The sequence below is a fragment of the Equus asinus genome, chromosome 3 (genome assembly GCF_041296235.1).
Source record: "Equus asinus isolate D_3611 breed Donkey chromosome 3, EquAss-T2T_v2, whole genome shotgun sequence".
NCBI lineage: Eukaryota > Metazoa > Chordata > Mammalia > Perissodactyla > Equidae > Equus > Equus asinus.
Window position 1 is genome coordinate 1,650,678 of NC_091792.1, and position 24,961 is coordinate 1,675,638.

The 24,961-nt window shown below is 42.9% G+C and overlaps 1 protein-coding gene across 2 annotated transcripts in view; it reads left to right on the plus strand.

The window, feature by feature from the left end:
* The window catches only part of ARHGEF38 (Rho guanine nucleotide exchange factor 38), a 121,780-nt gene that overhangs the window by 87,526 nt on the left and 9,293 nt on the right, over positions 1–24,961 (plus strand). For both annotated transcript variants that reach the window (XM_014858407.3, XM_070504533.1), the window contains 8 exons: positions 759–958; positions 4,304–4,437; positions 8,892–8,996; positions 10,848–10,970; positions 13,409–13,720; positions 21,711–21,854; positions 22,679–22,877; positions 23,025–23,284. In XM_014858407.3, coding sequence (XP_014713893.1) covers positions 759–958; positions 4,304–4,437; positions 8,892–8,996; positions 10,848–10,970; positions 13,409–13,720; positions 21,711–21,854; positions 22,679–22,877; positions 23,025–23,284 — 1,477 coding nt within the window. The remainder of the gene's footprint in view (positions 1–758; positions 959–4,303; positions 4,438–8,891; positions 8,997–10,847; positions 10,971–13,408; positions 13,721–21,710; positions 21,855–22,678; positions 22,878–23,024; positions 23,285–24,961) is intronic.

Below are 24,961 nucleotides of genomic sequence, written 5' to 3' on the forward strand. Positions count from 1 at the left end.
AATGAATGGCAGTGGGTTGGACAATGGCGTGAGCACGCTTGTAGCTTCTTCACTTCCATTTGGAATGGCTCTATTGTCGTCTCAGACACTCCTAACGGAAGAGTCAGGTGTGAGTGCTCACTTTTGTGGAGCCATTTAAAGATCTGTTGGCTGAGAAGAACTCCACATGGAAAGTCACTGTGTAGCAGCGATATTTAGTGATAGTGACGGTGTTTGTAATATTTACAGAACTGTTGCATTTATTATAAATCTCTTTGGGGACTGTGATAGAACCTCTGAAACGTCAATGCAACTCCTCAGTTTGGTAGAAGAGAGAAGACAATGCCTTCTTTTGACCACACTTAGCAAGTCATCTTTTAGATTTTAAATAATGATTTTATTTTCCTCACTAATAATCACAAAAACCATCAAGCAAATGCATTTTTCTTGGTTGTCATGGAAAAAAGTATTCTGAAATTGTTTCCTACTATTATTATAAAGACTGTTATTTAAAACGCTGTAAGTGGAACGTGGATGGCAATCATGCTCCATCCTTTCTGCGGACAGACAGTCATTTGTCTTCCTTCAGGTTCTGTTTAGCAGCCAGATCTTTTAGCCTTGCTTCTTTCGGTCACCCCTTGCTCCAGCTTTCATCTAGAAATCGTACATCACCAAATGGAGGGAAAAACAGTTTCAGGATTTATCATAAAAGATCACAAAAATGAAAAGGAGTTAATAAGACAAACATTTATGAAACTGATTTATTTACTCTATCGTAGAGGCAAACCAAACTTACTGGACATGGGCTCTCTGATGATCAAACCCATCCAGCGTGTGATGAAATACCCGCTCCTGCTGTGCGAGCTTCGGAACTCCACCCCGCCCTGCCACCCGGACTTCCGAGCGCTGGAGGACGCCTTTGCTGCAGTGAGGGACATTAACATAAACATCAACGAACTGAAAAGACGGAAAGATTTAGGTAAGAAGACATACGACGAATTGGGTGTTTTCCGCTTTTGGAGTGTTCTGTTTATGTTTCTGAGAATCAGAAGGTCTAAGTAATTATGGTCGTGGCAGGGATTATGATCACTAGATAGCTGGAGTTAGAGGAGAGTGTGATTTTGCCCCACCAGCTGGGTTCAGAGAGGACCATGACACACAAGAAATGACAGCTTTTAATCAAACAGTCCTTTACTCTACCTCTTTTGACCACTGCATGCCGGTGATGGATTATGGGCTGAAGATACCCACAGCATATGGCCCTCCTGTGTCTGCGGTGTGTGTGGTAAGGAGATGTGGCAAGGCCAGGTAGCTTGAGCCGTGGGAACCAGAGCCGATAAGCGGTGGCGAAAGGGGCAGATCCAGGGGAGGGGGCCCAGCTAACACATCAGGCTCATCTGGTTCTGGCACAAAGAATGGAGATGTTTTTTGGCATTAATTGCTTGACTGAAGGGAGCAAATATATTTCTTTCTTAAATTAAGAAATTACTGTTAACGACTTATTAGCTAAGATGTAAAATTTGCATCTGAAGTAGAATGTAGGTTTCAAAATAGGAGGCACAGCTACAGGGCTCCCACCATCTGGATGCAGTAATGCACGGGGTGGGGCATGGTCCTCCCTCTGTGGTCTGCGTCCTCCCTCTGCGCCCTGCATCCTCCCTCTGCGCCCTGCGTCCTCCCTCTGTGCCTTGCGTCCTCCCTCTGCACCCTGCATCCTCCCTCTGTGCTCTGCGTCCTCCCTCTGCGCCCTGCATCCTCCCTCTGCGCCCTGCGTCCTCCCTCTGCGCCCTGCGTCCTCCCTCTGTGCCCTGAGTCCTCCCTCTGTGCCCTGAGTCCTCCCTCTGTGCCCTGCATCCTCCCTCTGCGCCCTGCGTCCTCCCTCTGTGCTCTGCGTCCTCCCTCTGCGCCCTGCGTCCTCCCTCTGTGCCCTGAGTCCTCCCTCTGTGCCCTGCGTCCTCCCTCTGCGCCCTGCGTCCTCCCTCTGTGCCCTGAGTCCTCCCTCTGTGCCCTGAGTCCTCCCTCTGCGCCCTGCGTCCTCCCTCTGTGCCCTGAGTCCTCCCTCTGTGCCCTGAGTCCTCCCTCTGCACCCTGCATCCTCCCTCTGCGCCCTGCGTCCTCCCTCTGCACCCTGCATCCTCCCTCTGCGCCCTGCGTCCTCCCTCTGTGCTCTGCGCCACAATTCCACATTAAAGCAATGGGAGGACTTGGGAGCTAACTGGTCCAACCACTTCATTTATTTTTATTGTTTTTATTTTCTAAATTTTATTCAAAACATCGTATGTATCTGTGTTAATAAATTAAAATTATAAAGAAGGGCAGAGAGTAGAAAGGCAGTTGTAGAGCACAAGGTGCCGGAAACAAGGAAAGGACAGCCCCAGCCCGGACAGAAGGTCCCTGTCCAGAATGTACGATTGTTGGTAGCAAATCAGTAATAAAAGCAGTCAATACAAAGTGGTCAACAATCATAATAAAGAAAAAGCAATTCACAGAAAGACCAATAAGTTTTTAAATGCTAAGTTTCACTAAAAATCTGTGGAATGCAAGTTAAAATCACAATGGCATACCAGTCCCAGTCTGTCAAATTGGCAAGAGGATGTTGAAAGGGTAACGTTCATCAAGCGCTGCATCTCAGCCTGCAGGTGAGAGTGTGAGCTGGAATCACCACTTGGGAGAAGAATTTGACAGCATCTACTAAAGCTAAAGATGTACACACCCGAGACCCAGAAAACCAATTTCTAGATATTTGAGAAACTCCCGTCCGAATGTTCATGGAGAGACATACTAGTAACTAGCATTGTTCCTAATAGCAACAAAAGAAAAGAAAATGACTTACGTATTTATTCAGATAACGCACAAACTGTTATACACTATGATACCACGAGAACATAAAAGTTAATTAAAGTACATGTATCAATTGGATAAATCTCAAAAACACAATGTTGAGTATTTTAGAAGGTAAATTAGTGAGTGACAGAAGAATATATGCAATATGGTACCATTTTTATAAAGATTGAAAACATTCAAAATAATACTATGTACTATATGGCTACATACACACACAGTAAAGGCATAAAAATAGTTACAGATAAAATAAAACCCATTATTTAGGATGACAATTTCCTTTAGGGATCAGAGAAGAGGATCAGAGAAGCTTCAACTGTTATGTGATTTTTTTAAAAAAAATAGAAAGATTGGAAACAAGGCAAAATGTTAAGATCTGACAAAGCCAGGAGATGGATAACGGCTGTTACATTCTTCTTTTTACTTTCCTGTTTCCTTAAACCATTTCGAAGTTCTAAAGAGAAAGTTTTTTCGTCTCCCCTGATTCCAGTTTGCATAGCTAACCTTTATTGTTTTCTGCAGACTTTCTACGTCTGTTTCCACTTTCTTTCTCTCTCTCTCCCCGTCTCCTTCTTCCCTTCCTTCCTGCAGCACGCACTGGACTAAGTTAGCTGTTGTCCTTTGAAGTCAATCCCACGCCATGAACGTTCCTCCAGTCAATGGGGCCTTCTTTTGAGTGGTTCCATAGTATTCCATAATGAATGTGTCCCAATGTATTAACCTATTCCTCTGTGGATGAACTTTGAATGGTTTCCAACATTTTGCTGTTAGAAAAAATGCTGCAGCAAACAAAACTTCATGCATTTGATTACGAAAAGAGATTTCCCTGCATGGACATGCTGGCATATGATGATATGTCATGATAATGTGAATAATGTCATTTTTATAAGATTCTGCCAAGTTTTTCTCTACAAAAACTGCATGGTTTTATCTTTGTCAACAGTGTATGAGATTGCTCATCTCTCCACACCCTTACCAAAACTGAATGTCAGGAATATTTAACATTTTGAACAATATGAGAGGTGAAAATAATTTTAAAGATAAAAGAGTAAAGTTCAGAGAGGTGACTCGACTTACCCCAAATCTCTCAGCAGGTGGAGAGATCTGAAGTCTCGTCACGTGGGACACAGTTGTCTTTTCATCAGTTAGGTCTTGATGCTTCGTTCTAGAGACCCCAGATGGTAAATGTATCATCTGAGAAGAGAGAAAGAGCTTTTGTTTCTGGTGTCAGTGATTTCTTTGACGTGGGAGGTAAATGAACCTCAGGCTCAGAGGAGCTCAAACCCTGGGACAGCTGAGCTCCTGCACGTCAGCAGGTGGGCGGCTGGGGGCAGTGGGCTGGAGCATATTGCACCTGCAACAGAGGGCCAAAAGTCACATCGATTTTGATCCTAATTACAAATATTGATCTTGAATACTCTGGATGAAACACACTTTCTATGCTGCACGTGTTCAGATATGTCATTGCGTTCTTCTGTTCCAGTTCTAAAATACAAGAAGAATGATGAGGATGAATCACTCAAAGACAAATTGTCTAAACTAAACATTCATTCAATTAGCAAGAAATCAAAAAGAGTGACAAATCATCTAAAGATTCTGACAAGAGGAGAATCACAGGTAATTTTTCTCCTTGGGCCACATACACTTTCCTGGGGGACACGATGCTGACATTTTGTGCAGTTTTGTTTTGTTGTTATCAGAGCTATTTTTAGAATGCTGAGAATCAAAGTGATTGGATGCTGTTCCCCTCTGTCTCTCGTTTGGGGAACGGAGTGGGGTGGTGTTGACTCTATCTTGGCTGTGGCGCTTCACCTCAGGAAACAGACAAAGGAGAGATAAGGTCATAAGGACAGGGGTCAACAAGGGATGCCAGGAGCCCTGACGCTCACCACCAACCAGCACACAAGCTCACCAAGGCGATGCCCTTCTTCCACCCCTGTCTTACCTCTGCTTTTAAAACCTCACTTTCCTCTGGGGTTCCTTTGATGCTCATCTTATCTTTATTTCACCTATGAAGAAAAGTGTTTAGGGGCATCCCTTTGTGTGAGTTTTCCTGCCCCTCATCCCTCCCTCCCTCCACCGCCTGGATGCACATTCTATTACTGGGTAATTGTTCTGTGTCAGCTGTTCAGCCAGGCTGGAACCACTTTCATTTCCACCCCAATACATAATGGATGGATTAGCAAGGGCTCTCAAACTTTAACATCTGTAAGAATTACCCGAGGAACCTGGTAAAGGACAGATTCCAGAGCTCTACCTGGTTCAAGGTACAAACCAGAAGTCTGTATTTTTACCAAGACTCCAGGTGTTTAGCAGCTAAATGACCTTGAAGTCAGTGATCAATGGAACACACTTTGGGAATCACAGGACAGAAAGCTTGTGGCCCTGAGGTGGTAACCAAAAGTAGGCAGGACAGTTCTTAAGATAGTCTAGTACTTTTTTTTCCTCATTTGCCTGCTTTCATCACTTACCATGTTAACATCTGTAACTCAGATTGTCGGTGCGACCTGGAAGCAACTGTGTGTAGGTTCAGTGCCGGTTTTAGAAGCCTTGACCCGTCTACCTCACTCTGTAGCCGCTCTGGGCTTTTTCCTTCTTCCATTAAGGCTTCGCAGCTGTCTGGCCCCTACACTAGATGCGGCTTCTCCCTCCTCTGAACGCCTCACACCCTCACTGGGTGTCTCCCAGTCGTGGTCGTGCTCACACAGCAGGAGTCCGCCCAAGGCAGAAACGGAGAGCAAGGTCTTTGAAGTCATTCAGATCTGGGTTTGAACCTCACCTGTGTCACTTAATAAGTATTTGTCTCTGGGCACCTAACTTAAATTCAATCATCTGTGAATTGGGGATTATACTAGGACCTAGCACATGGAGTGGCTGTGAGTGTTAAACGAGATGATGTGTATAAAGGAAGGACCTAACACCCTGCGTAAGCACTCAGTATACGTTGGCTGTCACCATCGTCACCGTCACTATCATCACCATCAGCAGCAGCAGCAGCAGCAGCAGCAGCAGCAGCATTTTGCATCATTGCCTTATGCTGGTGTTTACCTGTTAACGTGCAGGCTTCTTACTTGCCACGCGGATACAGACTCCTTAATGGATGATGTATTCCATGTCCAACAGGGACATCCTTGGACCGCGTGCCTGCATCACTCTTGTGCTGACTGCTTCACATCCTCTAGAGGCTCCCTGGGTCCGTTGCATATAGCCAGTGACTCCAGGCTCCCCTCTCACCGTGGAATTGTAATGTGGGAAGTTTGGGACATTCATGGTGTGTGGTCACAGACCAAGGACAGGAAAATCAAGACATTTCAACGCCAGACCACAGTCACGAGATTGAGTTGGGAACTCATGCGAAAGAGGCGGGTGTGAGTGTTGGGAGAACAGCTCTCCCCTACGCCTTGGGGTGTTGCTTCCGACTCAGGACGATTCTATTGAGGAACAATAGGCGGGTCTTAATTCCAAGCAGGCTTTTGTAGAAGCTGGTACATTCTTTACCACATTTATCATCAACTTCTGATATTTTTCAATTGTGGACTAAAAGTGAATTATAGTCAAAGTGGCCTGAGGGGGTATTAATTAGATTTTCCCCTTAATCTTTTGAGAGTATGTCCTGTCAGCAATGAAGCATTTCACTGTTAATCAGAAAATCAGCTGCATAGGCTGGACTGTAGACGAGATAAATCTCAAATCAGTCGATTTTGCACTTGTCAGCAGCTCCAGTGAAATATTTGGTGAAGTAGGGTATAAAACTATTCCCCATGAGGAAGATGCTATTGAATTCATCACACATGCATTGAGCTCTTATGGACCAGACGCTGTGCTGGAGATTGTAAATACAAAGAGGTCTGATTTCACACAGCTTGGGTTTGAATCCTGGTCCCACCTGTTAACATGGATAAGTTTCTTTGACTTCCTATATTAGTTAGGGTAAAGGCTAAGCATCTCTCACAAAGAAATCCAAAACCATAGTGGCTTAAGTCGGATTGTTATTTATTGCTCTCTCTCTCTCATAATAGTCCTGAGACATGATCCAGACGGACTCTGCTGCACACATCCCTCAGTCCTCCCCAGCTTTGTGCTGTGCTGTTCCCTAAACATGCATCTTCATCTGGCTGATGGGAGCCGCGCCATTGCCATGTCTTCATTCAAGTCCCAACAACAATGGTATAGGGCCAAGACTCAGAGATGAAACACGTTACTCTTGCTCACGTCCTATTTGCCCAAACCAGTTACAAGGGCAGAGCCAGCTGCAATGCTAGGGGTTGGGGGGTTGTCTCTAGCAAGGCAGCCATGTGTCCAACTTAAACTAGAATTACGGACTATCCTTCAGTCAGAGCATGACAGAAGGACGTCAACAACCTCGGCCACATCTCCTGAAGCTCCTGTTTCCTTATCTCTAAAATTTACCTGCCCTTGTTGAGAATCATGGACGTGACAAACCAGATGGAGAGCAGGGTAATTATATCAGTGGGAAGACCAGTCAGGAGTGTCCTCTAAGGGAGCTCGTAAGATTAATTATAGCACCTACCCCACAGGGTTGTTTCAGAATTAAGACGAGGAATGGAAGACAGGTTTTAGCACAGTGTCTGGAACATAGTTAGTGTTTGATAAATGTTAGCTATTATTATTATTACTAAGACAAAACTACTTAATCCCAAGTGCTTGCAATCCATCGGTGGAGAGAATCCCTTAAGTAATTAACGAGCGTTGTGAGAGGACATCAGAGGAAGCAAGTAATTTTCTACAGGGGAAAGAATAGGAATTGGAGGTAGGATTCATGGAAGGGGTGACAGTTGAGCAAGTCTTTAAAAAATAAACAGGGTTTTGCAAGACAGAAGAGGGACAGCATCATCGTCCAGAGTCATAGAGCAGCATGAGAGAGGCGCGGCTATGGAGAAGTAGAACCGGGCGGTAGTTCTCATCATGTGATCCTTGGACCTGCTCCTTTAGAAGCATCTGAGTCCCAAGCAAGATACACAAAATGGAATAGCTGGTGATGGGTCATTGAAAGCTGCGTTTTAAAAAATCTGCCTTAGCGTCCTGTTAAATACGTCAAACTGGGTCAGAGCCTGGAGATCCTAAGGCAGAGGCTGTTGAATTGTGTGGATTACAGAGAACTGTGCCGCTTGTTTAATCAAAAGCTCTCCAGATAACCAGTATTAAGGGATTTAAAAATAAAATAGAGTCACCACGTTCCATGCATTCAGCGCTAAAGTCAACCGTTTTAAACTAATAGGCGTGTAAGCTGAGAGCGGCAGTGTTTTCTCCCCAGTCCCACGCTCAGAATACATGCCACATTCCAGAAACCTTTGCATGTCCACACAGAGTTTGCCAGCGTGAGGCTGGTTCTGATCTTCTCTTGTAGCCATTTAGTTGCTGAGAAATACTTCTCACCATTAAGAGCAGTTATAAGAGTGTGCTTCTAGAAACTGCCACAGGCATATAAAAGCATATTTTTCTGAATGCTAACAGGTAGACATGCAAGATAACAGCAAATTACTGAACACATATGACCATGATCTTAACTCTGCTGAGTTTTCCTAACACAAGGACTGTTGTTGCTGAGATTATATATTATTTTATCAAATTTGAGTTGATAAAAAATTGCTACACTTCTTTAGCCGGGAACCTAAGAGTATTTTCTAAATAACCACTGTGAAATAAATTGGGATGAGTGATATCAGTGAAACAGTAAATTCCAGTCAATAAATCAAAATTTTATTTTATTTTTATTAATTATTTTATAAACCCACAAATGTAACATAATTTAGGAGCATTTACACAATATATGAAGAGAAGAGTTTTACATCCTACAGCTACCGAGATTATGAGAGGCTCTGTGAAAACTGAACAGGAGATTAAGCTGCACTGTGTGGCTTTGCTACCCTAATTGAGCATCAGCTGTGCTGTGTCTGGTACATGGAAGGTACCCTGTTAAAACAGCACATCAGGGAAGATTTTCATCTCAACAGGAGCTTTCTGTCATGTGCCGGGCCAATACGGTCCATGATATGTTTTTAAATTTTGGATTTGTTTGAGTTATAAAAATAATTTCATCTATATTTTAGGTGAAAGACAATACCTTTAACAGAGAAGAAAAGTTGTTTAGATCTTTAGAGAAGGCTGTGAGGCATTGTGTGAAGAACATCTCGCTCTGTCTTCAACATGTACAGGTAGGTGAAACACAATGGTTTTCAGTGTTTCTACAAGCAGGTGTCCACGTCCACAGTCATTACGAGGAGCAAATGTGTCACACTGACTGACGGTTCATTTATAGGATGATGCCTTCTGTATCACATTTGGGAGGCTGCGCCCTGCTGGTGAAGGAGGGCAGTGTAAGGACTCAGGTCTTATTCTTTGTTCCCTCACCAGCTCCATCCGTCCTCCGGTCCAAGTTGCCAGACTGTGGGACATTTGCTCATACAGCTGCCACGTCGTGCTGGACCATCAGCATGCTTTTTTTTATAACAGAGATGAGTTCATTAGTGCAAAATTGCAGATGAGGCAGAAGTTTTCTTCATTTGTTTGATTATCCTAACATATCTCTTTCCAGTACCTAAAACACATATTTGCAAATTTAAGAGCAGGACTGAAAGAAAGAAGACAATCAAAAGTGGACAGAAAATGATGAGATACGCTAAACAGTAAAAAGCGTATAACATGATGACTATGAAAACACAAAACCTATGTGTGTTCTCAAATTCAGCTGTAGGCTACCCCAAAAAAGGGCATGAGACCACACAATTGTAAGACAAACTGGGCACTGCTGCATCTTCCATAACCAGTGATCTGGAATGTCCCTACAGTCCTGAATGAAATTCCTAGATAATTCCCCTTTAAGTAGGTGTACCTGGAGGAAAGTCAACACAAAGGAAAATAAATTCTAACAAAATAATATGACACCATATGCACCCACACAGCACAGGCCCCTAGCATGTTTCCTGCCCTTGTTGAGAATCACAGACGTAACAAACCAGTTGGAGAGTGGGGTAATTATATCAGTGGGAAGACCAGTCAGGAGCGTCCTCTAAGGGAGCTCGTAAAGAAGACATAGTGTCCTTGACAACATCCCCACAGCGGTCACAACGAGGAAACATAGAAAGCTTGTGGGATACATGTCAGTCAGTTAAATGGCCCTGTCCCATTTTCCAGATTCCTTTCGGATATCTGCTTTTGGAAGCAGATGTTTGCGTGCTTAGATGAAATGTCACACCAACAGAGGATGAAGTCGACAGGAGCAATGATTTGGGGGCAAGGTCCTATGTTCTGTAACCAATGTCACCTTCTTTCCTTGTTTATTAGCTGATGCAAAGCCTAGTTTTCCAATCAGGTTTGCTAGTTTCTTCCTAAAGCGCTGCCTTCTGTGAAAAGAAACCCAAAACTTAGTTGTAACAACCAGGGGACAATGGGAACCCTGTTCTTGACAAATGTTTCAGGAGTAAACGTCTCTTAGAAACATCTACAGGAAAGTCTATTTCCACTAATTGATTCATCAAAAATGTGAGCATCTTCTCTTAAAGAGAATATTAAATTCACTAAGGAAAACTGAAGACATAAATCAAAGAGGAGTGATTTTTTAAATAATGGATCTGTATGGGGCTGGCCGGTGGCAGAGTGCTTAAAGTTCGGCACCTACTGCTTAGGCAGCCCAGGTTCCCAGGTTCAGATGGGCACGAGGACCTACTCCACTCATCGACCAAGCTGTGGCGGCATACCACATACAAAGTAGAGGAAGACGGGCACGGATGTCAGCTCAGGGCAAATCTTCCTCACTAAAAAATAATAAATAAGGGACCTGTAGGAACGAATGCTGAAGAATGGCCAACAAGGGAATTTAAGGTGGACCCCGTAAGAGAAGAGGATGCCATCCAGAGCAGTATGAGGAAGCGACTCGGTGGGGGGTAAGGAGAGGTACTGTTCCAAGTCAGCTGATTGGCCATTGGTCCTGGAGGGTTATGATGGCGACGTGCCCATTTGGATGCGTTAACTTGTACTGACTTCAGAACACTGCTCTTGGGTTTCAGGATGCCACGCCCTTGGCTCTGCACAGTGCAATGGCGCTCCAGGAGGTTTCATGCGACAAAGACGAGGAGGAGAGGGGCCACTCAGAGGCCCCAAGTAAGGCCCCCAATCCCTGTGAGGACTTTGTAAGTTATTTTTATTCACAGATAAATGCAAATTAAACAGTAGGGTTAAAAGTAAAGCTGCTTTTCACTTATCTCTCTGGAGTTAGAAGTAAAACATTCACTAAAGCAAATCTAAGGTCAAAATTAGCAGATTTAAACAGGAGATTGTTTTTATCATTAAATATTTTGAAGTGGATTAGTGAGGATTTGACTATAATCAAAGCTTAAGAGGGTCCCAGAGTGTGTTTGTGGGGTAGGCGGTGTCTGCGCAGCTTTCACATCCACGTTTAGCTTGTCTGCACGTGATCTATCAGGGGCTTATCAACTTGGAAAGCTATGATCTTCTTAAAGGAGCCTGTGGGATGCCCAGAGTCCTAAAAAGGGGAGCGAAGACGCCCCTGAAGATGTGACTTCCGTTAACACACTATACACTGGACAATAAAGCCTTCCTGTTGAGAAAGGGCCTTGCAGAGTCATAGGTCATGTCTTCTGCTATGGGTAAAACATTTATTTTCTAAGAGTTCTGTAAAATGTACAGAATCATAAACCATAGCTTTGGAATCATAAAAACATGCTTGAGCCCAGAAAATATCTGGATGGTAAATTAGTCTAAGTAATACTAATTTTAATTCAGTATCTGTGTTCCGTAGGTATAATTATTTCACAGCACTGTTTCAGGTATTACACAGGAGCTAGAATGGACCCTTCATCCTCTCGAAGCCTCTTGAAAGTGGCGGTTTTCTGCTGGCGCTTTGGGTCAGAAGGATCTGCACCGAGTGGCCCTTGTGTGGAGGGTGTTTTGCACTCCTGGCCTATGATGCTCTAAATCTCAGTGAGGCGCCCCCCATCTCAAGTCATGACATTTACTGACTGTAAATTTATTTATTTGCTTAAACATGTGTTGAGCACCATGTGTAGCTTCTCTCATGGAGCATGCTCCAGAAGTTGACAGAAAGAAAAGAGAAGGTATCCTTCTCTACCTTGCATAAAACTACAAGATGACAAATTAGCTAAATTAAAATAACTCTCAGAAAGTTCAATATAAAAGTAACTTTTTTTATGGATAAAGTATATTAAACTGTTTTTAAAAATCAAATATTAAGAACTCAAAAATCTATCTAAAGGCAAAGTTGTTGTTTTAGTCTAACCATGGGAGATGCTTATTTACACATTTTGTAGAGAACAAAATACTAAAATACAATCTGATCCATATTTGTTCCACTCACAGATCCTATGTTCAGGTGAATCAATTTATGTCACAGGATATACATGCTGTAATCGTATTGTCATACTGTGTGGACATTACCTGTAGAATCCAGGAAAGTTGGAAACACAGTAATTTATCTCAGTAGGCAGATTCTCTGCTTAGTCAAAGGACTCATTAAACAGTCTGCAGGTTTATATTGATTATCTTATAAGCTAGACATCAAATTTAATCTGTGCGGGCTATTGCTGGTTCCAATAAGAGATTGGTTTCCCCTCTCTTCTAGATTTCCCATGAGTTTAGACTGAGTTCCAGAGGCCAAGTTAATTAATGCAAGCTGCCACTCAGATGCAGATTCCCTAGGACAATTTTTGGGATACAAAAGAGAAACCTACTTCCAAATTACCATGACATAATCACATAACCCAAGCACATATGAGAAAGCGTGAAGTTGGGGAGCCAGCCATCCCAGGACACTAGTGCACTTCAGAATAGAGGGGAGGAAAGAGAAAGAGAAGACACAAACCCAGGGTGCTCAGGCGCTGGCACGGAGTTGGGCATTTATATGAAGTTCATTTTCAATGACTCAAACCTAAAAATGTAACAATTTAAGACACAGAATCAGCATCAGCTTAATCCTTCAATGTATTTAGAGAGGAACCAATAATTCTGTGGTCATTTCTATCACAGGAGCAAAATACATATATCAGAGGTATCATCTGGATAGAGGATACAATTCCACCACCAAAATTAGCCACCAGGGCAGCCAGGGAACTGAGGCAGATGTGGGAGGAACAGGATGCACGCTTCTGAGACCCACTCTCTTCCTCTGATTGCCCCCAAAGGAAGGGAACGTACGGTGAATCACGTACATAGTCTTGGCGGTCGGAGGCTGGAGGTACCCCCTGCCCCACGTCCTGGGCTGGCTCCACTTGCCTCTAGGGTGAGAAACATGGGGAAGGGGAAAGTGTTGAAGGAGATGACCCCAATGACAGAACCAGTGGCCGTAGAGAGAAGGGTGGGCATATTTTGGGGGTGCAGGCTTCAACTTTGTATTCCTCTTCCTGCTCACTCTTCAGGTTCAGTGTGAGAGGCTAGAGTCGCTGTTCGAAGTCCTTGAACATCCGCTTTTAACTTGCGTGGACACTTTCCTGTCTTCCCCTGACTCCCGCGGGACGAGTGAGCCTCCTGGTAACAGCGCTGGCCGGGTCTCGGCGGTTCCCCCTCTGTGACCGGAGTGTCTCTCTTTTGGCAGGCGGTTGGCTTGCAGAAGCTCGTTCTGACGCCGCTGTCAGCACTGCTGTCCCTGTTCCCAGGGCCGCAGAAGCTCATCCAGAAGCGCTACGACAAGCTGCTGGACTGCAACAGCCACCTGCAGCGGGCGGCAGGCGCCGAGCCAGGCCTGGCCAAGAAGGAGTACGAGGCCCTCAACGCCCAGCTCGTGGAAGAGCTGCAGGTGTTCAACCGGGCCGCGCGGGCCATCCTGTCCAACTGCCTGTGCAGCTTCGTCGCCCTCCTCGGGGACCTGACGTTGGCGGCCCGACGGCTCTACTCCACGGCGGGGCCGGTAAGCGCAGCAGGCACCTGGCCGCCCGGCCTGGGACCCGTCAGAACCCACACGGTGCCAGCAGCCCTGCTCACGGTGCGCGTGCGTATGCGTGTGCGTGTGCGTGTGGTTTATTTTAACTGAAGCACTCAGATAGTCCTTCTCTCTCTTCTCCACAAGAAGCTAAAGGACAGCTTCCCGGGGCAGGTTTGCTGTGACTTACACGCCTGTCGTTCTTTTTGGAGATTCCTCTTCAGGCACGGAACACGCTTCAGCTTTGCTCCGCTCACTGATGGAACCAGCGCAGCTCTGGCGCCTGGTGCTCTGTTAAAGCTTATATTTGGTGTTCTCTTCCCTTTCAACCATGACTAAGATGTGAATCCAAAAAGAAGGCCCTCTCAGTGTAATGACAAAAATAGGAATACTATCAAACTAGGCTTTGTTATGCTTCTGTTTTCCTCTGAGAAAGAGAAGCCTGAAGTGTATGCGTGTGTGTGTTTGTGTGTGTAAATATATAGAGATCTCATTTAGCTTTCCATTAGGATATGATTTTATAATTATTTTCCTGAAGAGCAAGAAACATATTCACAACTTAATATCAACTTTAAAACAATCAGCTTGGGTTTCGGCCCTTCAGTTCAACTTTATTAGCTCTCATTCAGCTGGCTAGACATTTAATGGACAACGTTTGGAGGAAAATTAACTGTCTCTACTTTATTTTTTATTGTGTATTTAATTAACTTTTAACTCATGCTTTGAGTGAAATTAAGTTGAATAAACAGGTGCTGTGTTTACATGGCTCAAAAAGCAAAACTACATAAAAACTTATAAGCAGTCTCACACCCACTCTGTCCTAACCATCTCGTCTCCGCTCCTACCCCGTTGTTACTAGCTGATTTTTATCTACCTGGGGCTTCTTTGTGCCATTAAAACTAGATGCAAATATATACTTTTGTTTCTAGACAAAGTTAGCATATTATAGCACCATTTTGCAACTGGCTTTGCAGCATCCTGGGGGTGCGCCCTTGTCAGTGCACAGACAGCTTCCTCCTTCCTCCACAGCTCTCCACTGGTCTACTGCATAGCTGTACAGGAGAGTGTAACCAGCCCCCAGTTCTTGGATTACAACTTTATTGAGAATAGCTCACATACCATGTATTCTACCCATTTAAATTATACAATTCCATGATCTTTTGTATATTCCCAAGAGTTGTGCAACCATCACCACAACCAATTTTAGAATGCTGTCATCCCTCCAAAAGAAACCCTGTACCATTAGCAGTGACTCCACGTTTCCCCCTCACTTCCCAGCCCCAGGCAGCCACCAGTCTACTTCCTGCCTCTACAGATCTGCCTATTCTGGACATTTGGTATAAAAAGAATTATACAGCATGTGGCTCTTTGTGACTGGCTTCTTTTGCTTGGCATAATGTTTTCAAGCCTCATCCATGTTGTAGTGTTTCAGCACTTAATTCTTTTTATTGCTAAATAATACTCCACTGTATGGATATGCCATGTTTTATCTATCCATTCATCAGTTGATGGCCATCTGGGTTGCTTCCACATTTGGCTATTATGAATAATGCTGCTGTGAACACTCACGTTCTTAATGGATGCATGTTTTCATTTCTCCTGGATCTGTACCTAGGAGTGGAATTGCCGGGTCATATGCTCACTCTCTATATTTAACCTTTTGAAGAACTGCCAGACGGTTTTCCAAAGTGGCTGCACTATTTTACATTCTCAACAGCAACGATCAAGGGTTCCATTCTCTTCACATCTGTCTTTTTTTTAAAGGGAAGCGAGCTTTTTATTTATTATTTTTACTCTTTTATTTATTTACTGAGGAAGATTCACCCAGAGCTAATATCTGTTGCCAATCTTCCTCTATTTTGTATGTGAGCTGCTGTCACAGCATGGCCACTGATGGACGAGTGGTGAAGGTCTGTGCCCAGGAACCCACCCTGGGCTGCTGGAGCAGAGTGTGCAGAACTTAACCACTAGGCCACGGGGGCTGGGCTGTCCTACCCCACAGGAGCTGGCCATTCTAGTGAGGGGAGTGATATCTCATTGTGGTTTTGATTTGCATTTCTCTGATCAGTCTTCTACTTTTAAACTTTTTAAATTGAAGTAAAACTTATAGGCAGTAAAGTGCCTCAGTCTGAAGTGTACATCTTAATGCATATTTATGTATTTATACATCTGTGCAACCACCACCTAGATCCAGATAAAAACCTTTTCTAGTTCCTCATAGGTCACCACGACTGCTCCCAGGCTGTAGCCCCCCAAAGCTAACCATTTTTCTGACCTCTGTTACCACAGACTGTTTTGCCTCGTTTGTATTTCATATAAATGGCGTCATACAATGCGTATTCTTTTATGCCATGACCTGTCCCTATTGATGGACATTTGGTCTATTTCCAATCTTTTTCTGTCACAAATAATAGCAGAGTCATTTTAGAGGTGTGCAGATGTATCTTTAGGAGAGATTTCTAGAAGTGGGATACCTAGGTCAAAGGGGAAATACATACATAACTGGGCTGGTATTGACAGAGCCCCTCCTTAAGGGTTGTTCCATTTTGGATTCCTACCTCCAACATATGAGAGTGCTGATTTCCCTGCATTTTTGCCAGTCTGGTAGGTTTCAAGTGTAGTTTTCATTGTTATTTCTCTAATTATTAGTGAGGTGGAGAATGATCAAGAGCCATTTCTATTTCTCTTCCTGTGAGCTACCTGTGCAAGTCTTTTCTTTTTTCTTCTATGGAGTTATTGGTCTTTTTTTTTTTTCTCAATTTCTAAAAACAACGTATATACCAGGGAGATGAGCCTTTTAACTGAGATGTAAATTGAGAATATTTTTTCCCAGTTTACCACTTGTCTTTGGACTTTGTGGTATTTTTTTTTCATCATGCAGAAGTTTTTTTTAATGTCAAATTTATTAATTTTTCATTTTATGATTTCTAGACTTTGAGTCATGATTAGAAAGGACTTTCACACTTGGAGGCTCCAAATGAATTCACTCATGTTTCCTCTAGTATATTTCTAGTTTCATAGTTTTTATTTAAATCTTTAATCCACGTAGATTTTATCCTTGTTCATAATGTGAAATATGGATGCAATTTTACCTTTTTCCAAATGGCTATTCAGTTGCACTAATACTATTTATTGAAAAGTTACTTTTTCTTGTTGTTGTTCTTAATATTTTCTCAATGAAACTCAATAAATTTGCAGTTTCCTTGGGAAATCTCATTCTGAGGCTTATAGAGAGAATCTGTGTATCCCCCATGGTCGTGGAGGAAGGCAGGCTCACAAGTTCACAGTAAAGGTGAGCATTGGCAGGAATTTGCTAATCAAAAAAGACACGTTACTCTAGGTATCTTTGATTCCCACTTTCAATCGTAGAATTTTAAAGCTGTCTTCAGTGTCTGTCTTATGTCATCTAAATATCTTTCACATTGCAGTCCATAGCAGAACAGGAGCAGAGAGGTACTTTGTTTCTGAGAAATTACAAATGCCCTGAAGTGGAAAGCATGTGGCAGAACCTTATGCTTGTTAAATGACTTTATTATAGATTTTATATGTGCCATATATATTTAAGCTTTTTATCTTTAGAGAATTGTAGAGTCACAGGCAGTTGTAAGAAACAATACAGGAGCCCCTATACCCTTCACATGGTTCCCCAGTGGTGGCATCTTACATAACTAGATACGTTTCTGAAAGGCAGAATTGAGCAGCGGTTAGAGGACAGGTTCTCACTAGAGTGCCATGTTCTAACACCCATCCATCACCATATTACCTTGGGCAAATTATTTTTTCCCCATGTGTCTCAATTTTCTTATATGAATAAAGTGGGAATTATAAAGATATGAACTTTTAAAGTTTGTGGTAAAATATATGACTAAATTTACCATCTGAACCATTTCTAAGTGTACAGGTCAGTATTGTTAAGTGTATTCACATTGTTGTGAAAGAGATCTCCAGAACATTCTATCTTGCAAAACTGAAACTCTACACTCATTAAACGATGACTCCCCATTGCGATCCCCACAGCCCCTGACGACCACAGTTCTACTTTCTGTCTCTGTGCATGTGACTACTTTAGATACCTCATAGAAGAGGAACCATACAGTTATTTGTCTCTTTGTGACTGGCTTATTTCACTTAGCCTAATGTCCTCAAGGTTCATCCCTGTCACGGCATGTGGTAGGACAGACCACATTTTCTTTATCCATTCATCCATCCATGGACATTTGCGTTACTCTCACCTCTTGGCAATTGTGAACATGAGTGTGCAAATATCTCTTTGAGATCCTGCTTTCAATTCTTTCAGATATTTACCCAGCAGTAAGATTGCTGGAACATATCGTAATTCTAATTTTAATTTTTTGAGGAATCCAAAGCTCTATTTTTAATTTTTATTTTTGTCAGAGTTATACATGCACATGATTTAAAGATTCAAGCAGTTATTTAGGTTTGGTTAAGAGAAACAATAGTCTCTCACTCCTTTTACCCCATTTCTCCTTCCTTAGAGGCGACTGCTTTTCAACTCTTTTAGCTGATTTTTTGGCATTTACCTTCATATTTTAAAACAACACTCTCATGTTGCCATTTCATTACTCTTCAATTCTAGGCACAGTACATTCCACTATGAGAAGTGAAGATTTAGCTGCTCTTCTGTCTGCCCCTGCCACAAATATATTCACACACACTCTTTCTATTTCCCGTCCAATACAGCTGTATCATAAATCTGGCTGAGTTTATATTCAGCGTTCAAACTGTTTGACTTGTGTATCAGTCTTGACGCCAGTAGGAAAAACATAACACACTCAAATGGACATCTGAAGAAAAATTTAATAAAAAACTATTTACAAAAATGAGAGTAAGGCACAGGGAAACCTTAAAGCATAGTGCACTGCGCTGGGGCTTGTTAAAGGAGGGAGCCTCACCACAGCTGGCTTGGAGGGTCAAGGGCAAGGAGTGGTTACAGGAACGTGCAGAGATGGGCACGTGGAGAGTGCTCCACAGGTGCTGGGCTATCAGTCAACACCACGGAAAGGAAACTCAGGAAATAAATACCCGGTCTCACTGTCCTCCCTCATTCTCCATTCCTGTGGGTGCGTCGTGTTGACTGAACCCATCTAGAAGCCAGAGCACAAGGAGGCCGTGGATACATCCTGAGTTGATCAGCCTCCCGGAGTGCAGAGCAGAACAGAAGAGGAAAGCAGGAATCTGAAGAAGCAAACAAAGGATATTCAGTACCCACAGGGAATGCTGGTTAGGGTTGAGCCATACTACATCATGATAACTTTTTCTTTCATGTGTAGTTTTTCCGTTTTCCCTAAAGTTAATAATTGTGGGGGGTTTTTTGTCAGTGGCTTAATTTTAATTTGCCTCACTTTATCTGCCAATTGACTAAATCACCTCTTAGGACATTCAGATGTATGAGGTCTTCTATTAATTGTGTCTTCTTGCCGAAATCTCTCCCAAAGCTTTCTGACTCAGTCCAGTCCGAACTGGCTGCCCTTCTTATCTGACAACTGACAATAATCCTGGGCTCACACTTCGTCCCCTTGTAGGGAACCCCTTCCCCTCTCTTCTGGGGCTCTAACGTTTCCTTATCCCCTGTTACTTGTTCTTGCTTTCTATTTTTATTTGGGGGAGCATATTTTTGAGGCACTTCTTGAGAAACGAAAGTTGTGAGGTTAAGATTTTGACATTGGAATATCAGAAAATGTCTATACTATCACACACTTAATTGGTTGTTTGGCTGGATGTAGAATTCTAAGTTGTTCTTTCTGAATTTGAAGGCATCTCACTGTTCCATTGTCTTCTAGCTTCCATTGTTTCTGTTGACAACTCTGAGGTCCATTCTGATTCTTGATCCTTTGTATGAACTTACTCCCTCCCATCCCTTTCTAAAAGCTTCTAGAATGTTCTTATTGTCCCCATCGGTCTGAAATGTAATGACAATGTACCTTGGAGTGTAGGATACTTGGTGGGATCCTTTCAGCCTGAAAATTTGTCTTCCACTCTAGAAACTTTTTTTGAATATTTCACTGATGATTTTTCTCTCTTCCTTTTCTCTTTCAGGCCCTCTTGGGTTGTTCCTCTAATTTTGTTATTTTCTGGCTCATTATTACTTGGCTCTACTTCTCAAGAAATTTTCCTAAATTAATCTTCAAACCCAACTTTTGATTTTTCATTTCTGTTCTCATAATTTTAATTTTTACGAGTTTTTTGTTGTTGTTTTCTTAAAATTAAGACAGCCTTCCTTCCTTCCTTCCTTCCTTTCTTCCTCACTCTGTCCCTCCCTCCCTCCCTCCCTTCCTTCCTTCCTTTTTCAGGGAAAGATTCACCCTGAGCTGACATCTGTTGCCCATCTTCCTCTTTTTTCACCCCGAAGCCCCAGTGCATGGTGGTATACCCTAGCTGTAAGTCCTTCTAGTTCTTCTATCTGAGCCGCTGCCACAGCATGGCAACTGACAGACAGGTGTATGGTTCTGTGACTGGGAACTGAACCTGGGCCACTGAAGCAGTGAGAGCGCTGAACTTTAACTTTAGGCCATCAGGGCTGGCTCAGGTTGCTTTTCTTTTCATCACACCCTTTCATGTTAGAGGCATGATTCAAAAGTCTGATATACTTGATCACTCATCAGTGATAAAGAGTTGGGGACTAGTTCGCAGCATTGACACATAGGTAGGAGTTGAAAACTATAAGCTTCAATATTGTGTAGAGAATCTGTCTGTCATTTCATTTGGAACCCCTGATGGTAGCATCTTTAGGTCTCTCCTTTTGGGCTGGTCAGAATCTCCAGGGATGCCTCAAGTCCTCTGACTACAGGGTAATGGTGACTGCTGTGCCTGGCTAGGGAGGTCTCTGGATCCAGTGTCCATCCACTCACTTATTTACCCTCTTTCCAGTGTGGGTCCCCTGACCTTATCTGTGCCTAGCGTCCCCAGTCTAGACACTCTCTGCTTTACCATTTGCAGAAAAGAAAACTTTGTCTTCTGCTAAGGTAGGGAAGAAATAATCACCCAGCTTCACTGAAGAGGAGAAAGAATCTGGAGATCCAACTGCTTCAAAAATTGTTTCAGTTTTCTATAACTGTGTAGCAAATTACACCAAATGTGGTGGTATGAAACAACCAATAGTTACTTATTGTCATTGTCTGTCATGGTTCTCGGGGTTCACTGGGCTCAGGTCAGTCATTCTCAGTGTCTCTCACGAGGTTGCAGGTGGATAATGTCTGGGGCTGGAGTCATCTCTGGGGCCCATGTCTGAGGTTGGTGACGGGATGATGATGGAAGACTCAAATAGCTGGGGGCTGGAACAGCTAGGGCTCCATAGACACCCCATCCCTCTCTCTCTCTGATGTTTCAACATGGCCTTTTGCTATGGCGGCCACAGTGCAGCTGGACTTCTTCCATGGCTACCAAAGTCTCTCAGAGTGAGTGTCCTCAGAGAAAATAGCAGAAACCACACGGTCTTTTTAAGCCTAATCTTGTAAGTCAGACAGCGTCACTTCCCTTGTTTGATTCATCTCAACATTCTGTCCACTGAGACAATCCTAAAGGCCCACCCAGTTTTGAGGGGAGGGGACACGGACTCCATTTCTTGATGTCAAAGAATTTGCCGATTTATTTTAAAACCACCACACGCTCTTAACCAAAGCTTTTTTCCCCCTCCCACGAGCCCACCCTACCACACTGAAGCTGCCTACTGCTGTCGATTCCTTAGCCTTTCTTCCAAAATTTTATTGCTATTTTCTTCACTTCTGTTCTTTTTATATTTAGGCTTGAACCTTTAAAAGAATTAGCCCTGATATTTTAGTGGGGTTTCCAGAGACAGCAGACTAGATCATTTTTATTTAGAAGTTCTAACATTGCCCTGATTTTTTGCTGTGGAGCTATCTTACACTCTCTCAACTGCTCAGCACAACTCTACTAAATTCAGTACCTAATAAGATTAAGTAGTTGTCCGGGAACAATGCCATCTTATTTCTACCTACAGATACCACTGTTGGCTTCAACCATCTGCGAAATTCAGAATCGAGTACTAGAAGAGGTTCAAAATCTGAATTTTGTAAAGGACAACAGTGCCACCTTTATTGAGAGGAAACTTAGTTTTGAAAAGAAGAAGCCTGTGCAAATTCCGGTGAGTTTGGTAGGATTCATGACAATGATGGCTATCACTTCTTTGCCTTGTCCAACTCATAGTGTATTATTTTCCATATCACTTATCTCATTCTAATCACATATAATTTACCTACTTATTATATATAGAATTTCTTGTCTACTTCTACCGCCTATACTATGAGCTCTGTAAGGTCATAGATTTTTTTCTGTTTTGTACATGATGTATTCTAAGCACCTAAAATGGTGCCTGACACAAGGTCAGTACTCTATAAATATCTGTTGAATGAATGAACAGAATTTTATAGACCAAAACCGTATAGTTCAACCCTTTCATTTCTCTAGATAAGGAATCTCAGCCTCCAGAGATGAAGTGGCTTTCTCAGAGCCACTTAGCGGCAGAGCTGGGACGGGCTCCAGGCTTCTTGACTCTTGCCTAATTTACTGACATTATTTCCAAGAAAAAGACATGCACGTGTACAATTTACTTAATTATATATTACTTAGCAAGTGCTTAATCCGTAAGGGATTGTCTACAGTATGGCAAAGAATTAAAAAGTTGTCCTAGCCAAGAGGGATTAGAACTTCTGCTTTCTTATTTCCCGTGAGTTTTCTTTCTTCTCTACAACACTGCCCTCATGTGCTAACCAGAGAATTTTTCACCGCTTAACTCAGCTGGATACTTCACACTAATAACCCAAACTATGCCATAACATAATATAGAAATAATCCCAAATCAGTGTATGGCTTCAACATTTAAAACATCTCCAGAGAAGTATTTACCAACTCAGTGAGGATTTTATTATACATTTTATCTAAACCAAAACTTTTCCTTACTTCTCTCAGCCAGAAGCGCCACGTCAAACTGACGCTCATCGCTCCAAACTTCTGTCCACATACAGTACAGAGGAACTATACCAGGCCAAGCGCAGGTGCAACGCTACACAGGAATATGACATCAATCTCCTGGAAGGGGAGTTGGTGGCAGTGATGGAACAGAAGGACCCACTGGGGAGCACAAGCAGGTGGCTTGTGGATACAGGACGTAAGATTTTGCATAAGATACACACAACTACCACCTCTTTTCAAGTTGAGATTTTCCCAAGGGCCTCTGTGTGCTTCTCTAAGCACAAATGTTTGGAAAAAGTATACGAATGACCTTGTTTCTTCTTTCTTTTTATTTTGCATCCAGTTATGAAAGGCTATGTGTACTCCTCCTTCCTAAGACCCTACAATCCAGCAAAAGTGCAGAAGGTGGATGCTGAGCACAGGTTCTGTGATGACGACTTTGATAACATCAGCCTCTTTGTGTCTTCACGGCCAGCTCGTGACAGTGTCACAGGCACCCCAGAAGGTAGCGTGAGTGACAGCAGCTCATCTCTTAGTGGCACCTGTGGAAAGTCTGAGGCAAATGGCACTGACGCTGACAGTTTTCAGGAGGTAGATGAACAGGTAAGAATTTGAGCCTTCATGTAAAAATGCTTGGCTGTTCAAATCCTGGAAGATGTTCCCTGAGGGTGCTCTGTCTCTTGTAAGACATAGTGGAAGAGCTCAGCTTTGACATCAAGGAGACCTAGCTCTGCTGCCACTTAGTGTCTGTGCACCTTCTGCAAGGAGCTTAATTCTCCGAGCCTGTTTCCTCAAATGAGGAAAAGAGGACAATAATTCCTACTTTGCAGAGTCGATGCAGAGGATTAGCGATAATGTGACTATGTAAATTACCCAGCACAGGGCAGACGCTCAATACACGGTAGCTGTTGCTATTACTACCCTTCTGCTAAGTACTTAGAGTGAAGCAAGGATGGACTTTTTTTACTCCCTCATCAGAGGAAAACAGCTCGGGACTGCACAGACTGCGCCATCAGTAGCAGGCGGAAAACTGTCCACGGTTCCTCTAAAAAGCAGTTTCTTCATCGAGCTATCTGGGGATTGGCTGTTTTCAGTTTCTTGTATAATGCCACAAACTATGTGCTGAACTTTAAGAGCTGCCTTTCCTGCGCTGCACCAGTGCAGAGGGGATTGAGATAATCCTTTCACAAGGTAAATTAACTATGATAGTGTAGGGTTCTTTTTGCTATCTCAGAAAGTTTCAATGTAAGTAAGTGTTAATCCCCCAGTGGTGACCAAGTAGCTGGTTCCTCTCATCTGTAGTGGCTTTTTATTAACTAATTTACTTTTTTATAAGGGTACTATATGTTATTTGTGAAAAGTTAAAACAGCAGAAAGACACATATAAATTAACAGTCAGGGTCTTTACCCCTCCTCCTAGTCCTCCTCTTGAAAGACAACATTGGGGACATCTTTTCAGTCATTGTCTGCCTACAACAACAACTAGATTTATATGATGAGGACATAGCGTATGTGTTACATACTGGGTTTTGTTTCACTTAATATATTTTAGGAGCAATAGTACCTGAATATCTACCTTCTTCCTCAAAAAATTCTGAGTAGTCATTTATTTTGTGGACGTGTCATAATTTATGTAACCGTTACCCTAATAATAGACGTTTAGTGTATTTGGGGTTTTAAAAATTTCAAACAATATTTCAGGCAGGGTCCTTGCTCAGCTATTTTTGTGCACGTCTAGGAGTCTGTAAGTCTGTAAGGCGAGTCCTGACAGCACTGCAGGGTCCATGGGGTGCGGTGTGAAGCCTTGGTAGATGTGCCACACTGCTCTTCCAAGACGCTTATCTACTTTTAGTTTCTTCCATCGTTAGTACATTGATTGCTGTCCAGTGCACGACTAATTCTTTTTTAAAAACATCTTCATTAAGTTCTCATTGATATATCATAAATCTCATCCATGTCCCATGTACAGGTCAATGACTTTTAGTATGTTTACAGAGTTGGGCAACTATCACCCCCAGCCAGTTTCAGAATGCTTCCTCCACCCCAAAAATCCTTTGCACCTATTTACAGCTGCTCCTCTTTCCCACCCCAGCCCAGGAAATTGCTAATCCACCTTATTTCTCCATAGACTTGCCTTTTTGTACATTTCGTATTAATGAAATCAGACAGTGTGTGGTGTTTTACAGCTGGTTTCTCTCACTTAGCATCATGTCATTGAGACTCATCCATGTTGTGGTGTGCATATGTACTTTGCTGCTTTTTATTGCCTGACCGTATTTC